Source organism: Electrophorus electricus, chromosome 9 (genome assembly GCF_013358815.1).
Source record: "Electrophorus electricus isolate fEleEle1 chromosome 9, fEleEle1.pri, whole genome shotgun sequence".
Classification (NCBI taxonomy): domain Eukaryota; kingdom Metazoa; phylum Chordata; class Actinopteri; order Gymnotiformes; family Gymnotidae; genus Electrophorus; species Electrophorus electricus.
In genome coordinates this window covers 23,231,176-23,244,614 of record NC_049543.1, presented here as the reverse complement: position 1 = coordinate 23,244,614, position 13,439 = coordinate 23,231,176, and the positions used below count along the sequence as shown (strand labels likewise).

At 42.2% G+C, this 13,439-nt stretch overlaps 1 protein-coding gene across 2 annotated transcripts; it reads left to right on the top strand.

The window, feature by feature from the left end:
* Positions 1-71: 71 nt before the first annotated feature.
* LOC113591114 (clathrin heavy chain linker domain-containing protein 1) lies at positions 72-10,108 on the top strand. Of its 2 annotated transcripts, XM_027031486.2 has the most exons (12): positions 72-286; positions 394-581; positions 660-796; positions 1,221-1,422; positions 1,565-1,680; positions 1,798-1,897; positions 2,187-2,293; positions 2,376-2,550; positions 2,820-3,019; positions 3,791-3,970; positions 6,079-6,645; positions 9,992-10,108. In XM_027031486.2, the coding sequence occupies exons 1-11, from the start codon at positions 122-124 to the stop codon at positions 6,267-6,269; spliced, it is 1,761 nt and encodes a 586-aa protein (XP_026887287.2). In that variant the 5' UTR covers positions 72-121; the 3' UTR covers positions 6,270-6,645; positions 9,992-10,108. The 2 variants fall into 2 exon arrangements, with proteins under 2 accessions (XP_026887287.2, XP_026887285.2); XM_027031484.2 differs by having other exon boundaries at positions 1,565-1,897.
* Positions 10,109-13,439: the final 3,331 nt, after the last annotated feature.

Below are 13,439 nucleotides of genomic sequence, written 5' to 3'. Positions count from 1 at the left end.
ATACGACACATCCGTAGACATGTGCAGTGGATAAATGTAACGACACGGTACCTGAAACATACCGTAAACTTTGTCATTTACAAACATTTTAACGTGAAATAGACAGTCGACCTTCCAGCGCATGGATTTTAATAGCAAAACCGTGCCACTTATTACATCTGCCAGGGACAGGGACTTCTTGAAATCGCTGTACGAGTTTATTGCAGGTGAAAAGGAGTCCTTATGCTGTCCAGACGAGGGCTCTGATGAGCAGCGACACACAGTGTACAGTGCTGCTTTCGATAAGGTAGGCTAGATGAACGATATTAAACTGACAGTTTACCTGTTCAAGTATTATTTTTTTTTTAATCTGTTACAGCTCCATGTGCGATCTCCTTGATCTCCTCCTCTTAGGTAATTGACTATGCCACATCTTACAAGACGATTCTGACGGCCATCAAGAAAGAATATGACTGTCTAATTGCTAGTATAAAAAATAATGACCGTAAGGTCAAAGTTGCTCGTGGAAAACTGAAGACCATGATGGCTCAACCCACTTCGCTCATGTACTGTCGGAGGAGATCTGTGCAACTGCAAGAGAGGTAAAAATGTGTTTGTTTGTTTGTTTGTTTGTTTGTTTGTTTTTGATAACCAGCTAAACCTGTGTCTTATTCATTAAGGATTGCAATAATTCAGAAAGATACTGCAGAGGTACAAGCCAAGTTGAAAAGGCTTCAGGAGTTCAGGAAAAAAGAGCCGCCGCCAACACCTGAACCTTCAGACGGCCAGGCACAGGATCTCGCTGCAAGGATTCCAGGTGCTAAAACACCACGATTTGTTCACTGAAAGACATCCTCTGCTGTTTGAAGTGTTGGTGGAAATGGTATGCAACAGTAAGAGGCAGTGGCAGCTCAGTAGTTTAGGTGCTTGACTTGAGCCCTGCTGCTGCGGAGTTGCTGCTGTTGGGCCCCTGAGCAAGGCCCTTTACCCTCAGTTGCCCCTGTCTAGGTTTGGCTGCCTGCCAGTATCCTAGCCCACACCCGTTACTAGGGTGGCAGTCAGCAGTGGTTTTCTGTACCTCTTCTACAGTGTGTGTGATGATGATGCGTCCAACAGTGCTAATGTCGCGGGCTGGTGGCATCCTGTATGAGCGATGCAACTTAAAATGCACCTTCATGTGTGGCTTCTGTGGTCCAGCTGCATTCCATTCTCATTAAGTATTATTTTTGCCTTCCTGACAGGTCTTACTTTCTGCGAGATGTTAAACCCAGAAGCTCTAGCTAAGCATCTGGGGTTCTTGGAGCAAAAGCAAGCTGACCTTCTGAATAAGAAAAAAAACCAGTACGTGCCGGTACAGGTGAAAGCTGACTTGGAGATCAAAATGAGAGCCTATCTGAACAAAAAAGATGAACTTGCCTTAGAGAATGACAAACTGCAGCTTTGGTGAGAACATGTCACTTTGCAAACATGCATTATATTTTTAGGTAGATATTTTAATTTGGTTATTCTTATTAAGTGTGAATGATGCTTATTTTGCCATAGTATGCCATTAATTATACTATTGTGCAACTGCCCTTGACTTTAGTTTTAAACAGTTGACTTTTCTGAATGAGGCCATCAGCTCTTGGGAAAAATCTACCAGTCACCCTCCTCTGTTTGAGTTCCTCTCCTATGAACTGGAGCGCATCGCAGAAATCCAAGGTTCCGCATTTACTGTCCCAACCACATTCTCTTTGGGTGACTCCAAAACAGAACATGTCATCGCAGAATTGGTCCTGATGTTTCTCACCGGAAGGCTTAATGTGTGTTCTTTTTCAGTCTGTGATACTGACAGCTGTTTCATCAACAATGATCTGTTGGAAGAGGATGATCCTAACACAGTCAATGAATCCGAGCTTTTGGTGGATTACATCAAAAGGTTTCTGAATCATCAATTACATACAGGATACCGAAATAGTTTCCCATTTTTACTACCTTATTGATAAACCAAGACATTTATTGGTTGATTAGTGTTTAGATTTACTAATTATTCCAGAGTAGGTGTATGGATGTGTATTCATGGTCTTCTTCAGTCTGTGCTGTTGCGGGGGGAAAAAAATAAGGGGGGTTCCAGATCAGCTCTCCTGATGAGTTATCCACAGTAGCCCAGGGCGAAGTAAGCCTGCCAGCTCCAGGACAAAGTATAGCTGGGTTTTTTCCAACCACAGGTTCATGCACATGTTCGAGGCAGGAGACTATGAGGCAGCTGCTTTTCACGCTGCCAGGTCCCCTCATGGAGTTCTGAGGAACACTGAGACTATGGAGCGATTCAAGTGTGCGTTTCTCTCTTTTACATGGTTTCAGGAGTATGGGCTGGCCAACAGGGTGCGCTGATCTTTTTTCACTTCCTTTCTCAGCCGTCACCGTGAACGATGGAGGACTTCCTCCGCTACTGCTGTACTTCCAGGCTCTGATGATCTCAGCACAACCCGGGAAACAGTTGCTAGGGGAGACGTTGTGTTTAGAGGGCGTACACTGTGCCCTGCAGCATGGTTACATCGATCTGATTACCTTCTGGGTCACCCAGCACAGGTAACACAGCTTTCAACCCTGTGTGCATTTGTTAGTCATCATCATCAGAGCTGTGTTAAGCAGCTTCATGGCAGGATGTATTGTTCTATGCAAATAAAATGTAATTCAACGGAATTGAATGGAATTTCACAGAAACGGCTGACTCTCTTCAGAGGACTGCGATTTGGCTTCCTTTGTACTGACATGGTGGGGTTGTGATTGTGTTCACTATGTTTAAAAGAAGTGGTTCAAAAAAAGTGGTTAAACATTTCCTGTGCTACACCCCAAAGGTTGACCTACAGTGAAGAATTAGGGGATGTGCTCTGTAGCCATGGAGACAAGGACCCACGCATAGCAGACACTTGCTTGGCCCTGGCCCACATTATTTACACAACCTGTGGTGTGCTCAGGAAGACAGCACTGTGCATGTGCAAAAGAGGGTTGACTATTGGAGCTTTAGAATTCATTTACCAGAACAATTTCACATTAGGTGAGATGAAATGCATTATATAATTGCAATACACTAATAATTTACAAAAGTGTATTAAAAATGTCCCATTTACATTTTTTCAGTGATATAGGAGATATGTACTATTTAACCACTTTATTAGAAACACCTACTTTGTAGGTATGCAGTCAGTGTTGATGGCCCAATTTCAGCCATGAACGATTTGTGTTAAGCGTTCTCAAATGTTTCACCCAGGGTCAGATTGTGACCACAGGACCACTGTTGGCTAGATATTTTTCAGGTACAGACCTCTTTCAACCCAGCAGTGACACTCAGCGGTGGTTTTGTCGCTCAAAACCAACCAGTGATGAACAGCAATGAATGTTGATAAATGGAATATTCCAGCAGATGGGCTGTGCTGTGCAGTTGTAGGATTATAATCTGTAGGATAGGTGCAGCTAATGAAAGAGCCAGGTGCAAGGTATGTGTTTCTAGTAAGTGGCTAAAATGTGTATATAAATAAAAGTAAAGCTTACAGTGAAATGCATAGTTTCCAGACAAAGGGGACGTTTCAGACAGAGGTCCAAAATGAAGGGCCTCTGTCTGAAATGTCCTGTTTCTCTGGGAACCCTGCAGTTTTTACTACCTCTACATTTTGTACTGCAGTACACTGCCGATGTTGTATTCGAAAACGGGGTGTCAGCTAAACCTGTGCATGTTTCCAGCCCAGGTGTGTGTGTGTGGTATTTGAAGGCCTAATATTTTCAGGCAGTTAGTTTAATTAAGATAGGTATGATGCCTTTCTCTGTGCAGATGACACTATGTTTGTGCTGAAGGGCTGCCCCAGTCTTACTCTGCTGCAGGGTTTGACTCAGAAGTATGGCAGTAAGCCAGCACTGCTGTCTGTGGGCTATGTCTGCCATTCGCTGCTCAGCTCCTACCTGGAGGACCTTGCCTTCCAACTGCTGGAGAAGATTATTGCAGACGGGCCAGGTGAACACACACACTCACACAATCACACAATCATTCATTCATTCACTCATTCATTCACTCATTCACTCATTCATTCACTCATTCATTCATTCACTCATTCATTCATTCACTCTTGTCTAATGAACCACCAAAATGCAGCATGACTATGCCTGTTCCATACGCAGCACCTTGCAGCTCATTATATAGATGTACCGGCAGGCATTTTAATTACATAATGCATAATATGATGCACCTGAGCTGCTGATCATTTTAACATAAGCAAGTAACAAATAAGCAAGTAAAATATGCTCAGGTTTACATTTTATTAAAAAATGAGATTTAACATAAATGACCAGCAAGCACTGCAGTGTGCCACTATTTTGATGATGCTTCAGTTGTCACTGAATCTCACACTGTAACGAGGATCACAGAAATGAGTCATCAACCCTGAAATAATCATCATTACTAAACAAAATGTTAAAGGTCCTCTGGAGTGTAAAACCAATTAGATTAATTTGCTGTGATGGTAAAATCATAATAAGCTATATAAGGTAATCCTGTTATTGATTCATCTGGACCAGGAAGGCTTTATATGAGCTTATGCTGTAGTTGAGTGTTAGACTTCTTGTTAGTATTATGAGTGGTATCATCTGGCTCTTCTTACCTCACTGCAGAGACCATTAATAAGGAGTGGCAGTACCCATTTTTAACCTAAGAAGCATTTAGCTTTGGGGATAATTTACTAATGGCATTTTACATGCCCCCCCAGGTCACCACCTGGATTTAACTAAGCAAATAGGTAAGAGCCTCCCATTGGATAATTACTGCATGGGTGATTATGTTTCAGCTGGCTACAAGTTATTTAACCCTAACTGATGCAGTGAGTAGCTTCTCATTTGTTAAACAACCATGTCAAAAGACACATCCTGTGGTCGTGGAACAGATGTTAATCTGTTTCAGGAGGGTCAAATTATTGGCATGCCTCAGCAAACATCTAAGGAGATTGCTGAAACTACTAAAATCGGGTTACGAACTGTCCAACGCATTATTAAAAAGTGGAAGGACAGTGGAGAAGCATCATCTTCGAGGAAGGAATGTGGTCGTAAAAAAATCTTAAATGATCATGATCGGCGATCACTTAAACATGGTGAAATCAAATCATAGAAAAACAACAGTAGAACTCAGGGATGTGTTTAATAGTGAAAGTAAGAGCATTTCCACACGCACAATGGAAAGGCAACTCAAGGGATTGGGACTAAACGGCTGTGTAACCTTAAGAAAACCACTTGTCAGTGAGGCTAACCGGTAAAAACGGCTTCAATTTGCTAGGGAGCATAAAGATTGGACTCTGGAGCAATGGAAGAAGGTCATGTGGTCTGATGGGTCCAGATTTACCCTGTTCCAGAGTGATGGGCACATCAGGGTAAGAAGAGAGGCGGCTGAAGTGATGTACCCATCATGCCTAGTGCCTACCGTACAAGCCTGTGGGGGCAGTGCTATGATCTGGGGTTGCTGCAGTTGGTCAGGTCTAGGTTCAGCAATGTTATGTGCCCAAAGAATGAGGTCAGCTGATTACCTGAATATACTGAACAACCAGGTTATTCCATCAATGGATTTTTTCTTCCCTGATGGCATGTGCATATTCCAAGATGACAATGCCAGGATTCATCAGGCTCAAATTGTGAAAGAGTGGTTCAGGGAGCATGAGACGTCATTCTCACACATGGATTGGCCACCACAGAGTCCAAACCTGAACCCCATTGAGAATCTTTGGGATGTGCTGGAGAAGATTTTGCGCAGTGGTCCAAATGTCCCATCATCAGTACAAGATCTTGGTGGGGGGGAATTTATGCAACTCTAGACAGTAATAAATGTTGTGACATTGCAGAAGCTTGTGGAAATGATGCCACAGCGAATGTGTGCCGTAATCAAAGCTAAAGGCGGTCCAATGAAATATTAGTGTGTGACCTTTTTTTTTTGGGCCAGGCAATGTATAGATATCTTTCACATGAGCACATGTAGCTCAATATCTCATTCCAGCATTCATTGTATTTTCATTTACTCTTTATATTGTTTTTGTAACAATTGTAAAATGGTGCAAAAACAACTTAAAAAAAATGTCTTCTCAGGTTCCCTAGAGAAGGCCATCCTGGATGACATGATGTGCGGTACAGAGAGTTGGAGCGAGATTGCAGCACGCTGTGAACAGATGAACCGGCCTCACCTGGCACAGGAGATTATTTCTACCTTGTTGTCCCAGGCTGGTGCCGTGTGCCTCTCCCCTGGCAGTGCCAAGCTGATGGAGCACGTGTTCATGTAGGGAGCTGGCCACTAGGTGGAGCCCAAGAGACAAGCTTGGTTGAGCACGCTAAAAGAGAACGGGTCTGTTTGTTAATCTAACATCTCTCCGAGGCTAGTTAAATAATCATTATTTTTGTTTAATGCAGAAAAATCCATTTGCAGATCTTGCAGACTGTAAAGCTGCTTTTGATATTTCACAAAAGGCTAAAAACAGGAAGATGATCATGTATGCAGTATTTGATTGCCATCTGTATAAACTACTGAGGTAAACACCCTTTTCCCATCTATGTTGCCATTGCTTTGTGAATAAAGCTATTGATAGGTCAGTGTCTGTCTTGTTCCTGTTATGTTACCGTGTTTGGAGGATACAGCAGCGGGGAGAGAAGGGCTGCACTGTGAGTACACACACACACACACACACACACACACACACACACAAAGAGGTCTCTTTGTTGTTCTGCTGGGCCGCTATGGTAACAAGACACATGAAAGCAAGCGCTGCCCCCTCTCTTCACAAACAACACCCACATTTTGCAATCACGTTTGCCCCGCACCCCTGAACACGAATCCTAATGATCTCATCTAAATGCACTCTACCAGGCTTCTGTCTGAAGCCTGCTCTTATTGTCGGCAGTGATATGATATCTGACTTAACACGTTTGAAAGCATGGGTTTCCAAGGGTTGCCTTCTATTGACCATGAAGTATAACCCATGTGTGGTTATTGTTTATAGTCTACTTCAGATTGTGCACTGTTTATTTGTTCAGCTGGGTGTCATCAGTTTGTGTGCTTTAAGTATGAATAAAATAACTAAGATTTGTGTGTATTTGTGTTGTAGAATTAGACAGTTGTTTGGTGTCTGGCTCTGAGGTAACTACTTAAGCTGTCTGCTTAGAACTTCCTGGGTGTGGGTGCAAAAAGAGCAACTACTGTTGATTAAACAGGAGAGCAAGTGGGCTTTTGTGTGTGTGTGTGTGTGTGTGTGTGTGCGCGCGTGCCTGCCTGCCTGCCTGCAAGCTGCCTCAGCTCCGGGTAGTTCGGCTGGCGTGGCTGTTATTGATCACCTGCAGCAAGGCGAGCTGGGCTAAATCTCACCCTCCTGCTGGGTCAGTGTGTTATGCAGTCTCTGAAACCTGCAGCGTCACTCCCTGCTACCCCCCTCCACACACACACGCACACCCTGCCTCCACTCTTCCTATAGCCTCAGACAGCCTTGCCTAGGCCTGCATTGAGACCAGTACAGTGAGAAGTGCTGTGTCATCACTCACCTGGTGATGTAGCTCAGTTTTTCATATTCAGTCGTTATGCTCCTGTTGTTCACACTTGCCCCTGGTACTCATGAAATTCATACATAGTAAAGATTTACCCACATATATTTACAAATAGATTTACAGCAATTAGCAGACGCTCTGATCCAGAGTGACTTTAAAAAGTGCTTTGTCATTTACTCATAGAATGCATGCTAGCCAGTATAGTAGGTTAGAGACCAAGATACCATTGAACTAGAATGCAGTATTTACAGGGATCAAGTCTGATGCCTAGAAGTGCAAAAAACATATAAGCTCTCTCAGACAACAATCAGTGAAATAAACAATACCCTACAACAAGTATTAGAGTTTCAGTTAGTCAACAGAGGAGCAGGATCAGCGGTCATTTAAAGATTTCCCAAATAGATGCGTAGTCTGCATTTGATAACTGCAAGGGACTCTGCTGTCCGGACAGCAGAGTAGTTCCTTCTGCCATCTGGAAGCCAGGGCAGAGAATAGTCCAGCTATGAGATTCGAAGAGACTGCACAAGTACCTGGCAGCTTCCTGTGAGAGAAAGGGCAGAATCATTTGTATGTTACAAAGGAGAAATCTGCAAGACTTTGTCAGATTTGAAACATGAGTGGAGAACAACAACTGTTTGTCCAAAGTATACTCAGGTTATGAACAGCTTCAGATGGTGATACCAGGGAGTTTTCAAAGGAAACTGTGAGGTCATGGTAAGGACTGTACAGATGCTCGGTTTTACTGGGGTTGAGCTTCAAGTGGTGGGCTGTCATCCATCATGCAATGTCAGTCAAGCATGCTGAGCTACATCTGTAAACTTGTGTCTTGGAGGATGGGAAAGAAAGAATTGGGTGTTGTCAGCAGTTTTAGGAGAAGCTGAGAAGATATTATATCACCAATATAACAATATAACTACAAATAGATTGAAGAAGGCCTAATACTGAGCCCTGTGGGACACATCTGGAAAGTCTACATGGATTGGATATGGGTTCTCTACATGTTATCTGATAGGACCATCCAGATAGGACTGAAACCATTTCCATGCAGATCCAGTCACACCAAGGCTGGAGAGAACAGAGAGGAGAGTATTGGAATTTACTGTGTCAAAGACTGCCAAACGGTCCAGAAGGATCAAAAAAGATGAGTTTGGTAGCATGAAATTTCTTTGTCACTACTATGAGAGCTGTTTCTGTTGAATGTCCCAGTTTGTAGCCAGACTGATTTAGAGGTAAAGCTGGCTTTACCCCTATGCTATTGTTTCTTACTGGGAAATGTTGATTTGCCCAGTAAATCAGCAAGTGACTCTTTAGCCATTGGCCAAGAAATTGCTGAACTACAGTTTATCACTATGTAGGCACTTTTAAAGCTCACTCCCTCTCAGCCTCCTCTAGCCTGTGAGCCTCACCTAGCCTGTGAGTCGCCTAGCCTGTGGCTTGCCTAGCTTGCCTGCTCGCACTGAACCAGTGGTCCAGATTTATTCTGGTGATGGCATCAGTCAAGACTGTCTAGTAAACGCGATCACTGGACAAAGCTTAGGCAATCGCTCTAGGCGTGGCTGTGAGCCAAAGACTCGTGGAACTCTGCGTCTGGCTTTTGTAGAGACCAAACAGCATTTAACAGATTTCTATTTCTGACCATCGTCTAGGCATTTGGAGAGACAAAAATATTGCATCAGGCAAGTCTCCTTGTGATCACTGCTATTTTGCTTTGTCATCTGCTCATCAGGACGTTTAATAGTTTGGTATATTTAGCCACTGTAGTGCCTTGCTGGTCCATGTTTTGTTTCTATGGCTACTACTATGGGCTTATCAGACAATGGAAAATACCTCATTGATTCCCAGAGCAACGGATGGATGGAGGGTGTTTTTTGAATTCATAAGTGAGGACTGTAATGGAGGGCTTCTTCTTGCACCGCTTAATTACACAGTTCTGTGAATGTCCGGATCCAACATACACACACAGAAAAGCCTGAGCTGGGTATAAGAACACCCGTTGTCTTTAGCAGATTGTGGGAAAAAAAGTGTTTATGCCATTTTACTGCTCAGATATACCAAGAGCACACAGAATTGCTGTATACACCCTGCAAACGTTTCCTGAGTTGAAGCCAGACGGTGTGGTTTCAGTGCCTCTCTGCACTTCATTTTGTTAGTCTCAACATACCAACTCTTCATACAGGGTAAAGATACTTTGCAGGAAATGTTGAGATGTTATAATATGGTAACATACTAAATATGGACTCCTCTCCATATCTAGCCACTTTATCTAGTCATGCACTCCTGTCCAGACTCCTGTAGCTCACCTGGTGGAGCAACACCAAGGTTATGGGTTATATTCCTAGGGTGAACACATGCTGTCTACTGACTACTACTACTACTGTATGTTAGTTGCCCTGGATAACAAAACATCTGCCAAATGCAGAAAATGTACATCTGGACCAGTGTCATGATATTTGTTTCATGTTTCATTTAGGAGCGATCCATTTGGAGAATGAGGGCAATGTATCCTAACTTCAGAAAGCACTGCAGACAGCTCGATTATACAGGAACACCAGCAATCTAACCTATACTTGGGAAAGTTTCACCCAACGATATTTTGCTCAAACAACCTGTTGTGTTTTTGAAAAGACTGTTGTATATTGAAATAAATAAATTCAATAATTTTGCCCACAGCTCACAATCCTTAATTGTGGTTAGTCGGACGACCTAGTAACCACCCAGGTATGACTGATTCTGAATGCATGCTTTTACATTGGTTATTTTACTTTTGGGGCTTTAGTGATAGCAATAATGCATAAGAACAGCAGACATTTTATTGCCAAGGGTTTCGCCTTGCCTACTCTTAAGGCCTTTTGCGTTTCACCGCATGCTTTCCTATTTTGGTTTGAATTGGGATGGTTAAAATGATGTTTCCGCTGACGCAGCTCGCTTGTGAATGTCCCGCTGATCAACTTCTCCATGTAGCTATTGGTCTCTCATTTTAGTTTCGATCAAATAATCAAGCAGACAAAACTGAGGGCTGATTCTGGTCCCAAATGTCTGCACTCAAAGAGCCCTGCAGTGGTGGTACAAGACCACATCTCTAGTATTAGACAATCATGGTAAACGAGCATTTTATAATACACCAGACATAACTGTGTAATTGGATGGCATTCCCCTTTAAGGCTGTTTGAGTTGGCATGCGGCCTCCCAAATGCAGCAAGAGGACACAGATCTGTATGGTAAAGTTTAAATTCACACATTCTCTCTCTCTTGATCATTAATCATACACTTATATTCTTAAGATCTTATCCTTAATTCCTTAATTAGTGCATTTTTAAATGTCTGCTCCTGTCCAGCATTTTATGATGAAATGTTTAACTGCTAGTTTCATCTATGACCAATCTGTGAAATAGGAAACCCAGCTAATCAGCATGAGATCACTAGAATATATACAATAACCTATGATAGAAAAACTTGTGCTAAGTCTATCCTAAATCCATCAAGGCACTGGTAGTCTAAACCAAAATGTTGCTCGAGTGATAGGTTTAGAATGTCTAGCCAGTATTAAGATTAGCTTCTCACTTCTCTCTCTCTCTCTCTCTCTCTCTCTCTCTCTCTCTCTCTCTCTCTCTCTCTCTCTCTCTCTCTCTCTCTCTCTCTCTCTCTCTCTCTCTCTCTCTATATATATATATATATATATATATATATATATATATATATATATATATATATATATATATATATATAAATAAAACAAAACTGTTATACATATGTGTACTTAATTAGATAGCTGTTCCTAGGAGCCAGTATTTTTAGATGTTTGTACACCCAATAAATATTATTATTTAAAAGGAAACGTGGCATTTACCCTGATAAAGACATCAGAGTCTGTGTTTATTGCTGAAATCTGGGGTAATGGACGGTCATTCTCCCTAAGGACCAGAGAAGCACAGCACCGCCCTAATCTATATGCCAGTGACTCGGCACTTCTCATCCTGGCAGAGTGCCATCTACCAGACCTCCCCAAGCCCAGACAAATAACAAGAATGCTTCCCTTATCTTTGAAGTACGAAGACAGATTCTTCTTTTGCCTATAGCCTGTAAAAACCTGACTCTTCACATTACATCTGTGCAATGTGTCACTTTCAGCAAAGTCACACATTGAAATCAACAGGATCAATCTTTGATTTTTAAAGGTGGGCAAGGTTCCCTACTTTGAGGTCTGCCCATCTCCCAGCATGGTATCACTGTATATGCCTAACTTGAACTTTTCATATCCTGCATTTAAAGAGGGTCATTTCGCTTACTGTTCTTAATGTAGGCTTGTGCTTTTTTTTTTTTCATTAAGTGTTCTAGAGCAGTGTTGCAAGATTGTAGCCAGTGACAATCTTGAGCTGAGCTAACTGTGAGGAGCAGCTGCAGTGATGAAGGGTACTCTATCATCATGGCTTGCACACTGATACCATGGAGTACATAGTCATAATCCCCTTGGTCAGTTCCACAGGGATGATCTCGCACATCACACAGTTCTTGTCCCTTCTTAATGGGAGGCTTCAGAGAATTAGTGAACCACAGATTCTTTATACTGGGCTTCTGCTGTCACCGTCAGCTGCGCTGAAAGCCTCTCGGGTCGAAAAGTGAGAGCTTCCTTGGTGCCTAAAACAAGATTCATCCGTATGAAACACAGCTATCCTGTTACGTACCTTAAAAATAAACAGAATTAACTGGTGTTATATCATCACCCATGAAAAGACTGAGCTGAATTAGTGGCTATAGAGTATCTGAGTGGATACTTCAGGTCATGTTTGATAAAGAAAGCAGACATTCTTTCAGTACTATTTTGAGAACTGTATGTGTACACTCTATAAATAATCTTTTCAGTGAAATGAGGCTTTACAGTTGTGTATGGGGCATGTCAAGTTTAACAGACAGGTAATGTTAAACCACAGCATGATTCTAATTGATCTTGAAGCCCTTATATAATAGAGGCAAAGACTATAAAACATGTGATCCTTTTCTTCTTTACTTGCAATGCACAGATCACAGAGAACACAATTGTAGGAGCGCACATCAGAGCAAGCACTGGGCATACCCCAAGGCCCAGTGTACACAGATCTCAGAGAAAGCACTTGTAGGATCCTTCGAAGTGTGCAAGGCGTTTTCCCCTGAAACATTTTCAGCACACTTCACAGACTTGACAGATGCGGACAGACCTCTATCTGGCCTCTTATCCTAGCCCACTTTCAGACACAGCTCCACTCCTCAGATAGCAGCAGATGCTCAGACTTCTGCGTCTGCGAACCACGCGCCATAAAGGTCTCTGTCACTCACTTTCATTCTCACACAGAAAAATGGGTTTTCTAGTATTACTGCAAATGGACCAAATAATATCCAGCAGAAGGTCTTAAATAAATATTAAACAAACATTATCTAATGCTTCTTGTCTTTTGTATGATTCTCTGCACTGTGAATGGACAGGTAGGTATCATAGCCACATACTGCTCTTACACTGCTGCAGGAAACAGATACAGAGAGGGCTGAAGAGTTGTGTGCAATGTAAATAATGCAGCTTGCAAGGACTATATTACAAGGTAAGTGTCAGTGCTATGGTTTGGATATTAGAGGCTTTCCAGATAGAACATTTAAAAAAATTACTAGAAAAAACCCTCAAATCATTTAAGACTGATCCATCCTTCAGAACTACACTGAAAGCAGACCACCATTCCTAGCCAAGGAATACCATGATTATAAACTAACATAACATTTAAAAAGGCACAATGGTATTAATCTGTACAGTGTGTGCCTTGCTCTGTTCCATAGAAAAGGCAAATACCTAAAGCTCTTTGCATGGTATGCCAAGGCTTGCCCAGAAATGTCTCAAAAATGATCAAATAAATGCCTGAAATAGTGTCTGCTATGCAAAAAGACTGGAAACAATT

What these genes read in the sequence shown, in the direction of transcription:
- LOC113591114 (XM_027031484.2), top strand. Translation starts at nt 122, where the DNA reads ATGGATTTTAATAGCAAAACCGTGCCACTTATTACATCTGCCAGGGAC. An exon ending in TCTCGCTGCAAGGATTCCAG is followed by an intron (nt 797 to 1,220) that starts GTGCTAAAACAC and finishes CCTTCCTGACAG; the next exon opens with GTCTTACTTTCTGCGAGATG. An exon ending in AATGACAAACTGCAGCTTTG is followed by an intron (nt 1,423 to 1,564) that starts GTGAGAACATGT and finishes CCTTGACTTTAG; the next exon opens with TTTTAAACAGTTGACTTTTC.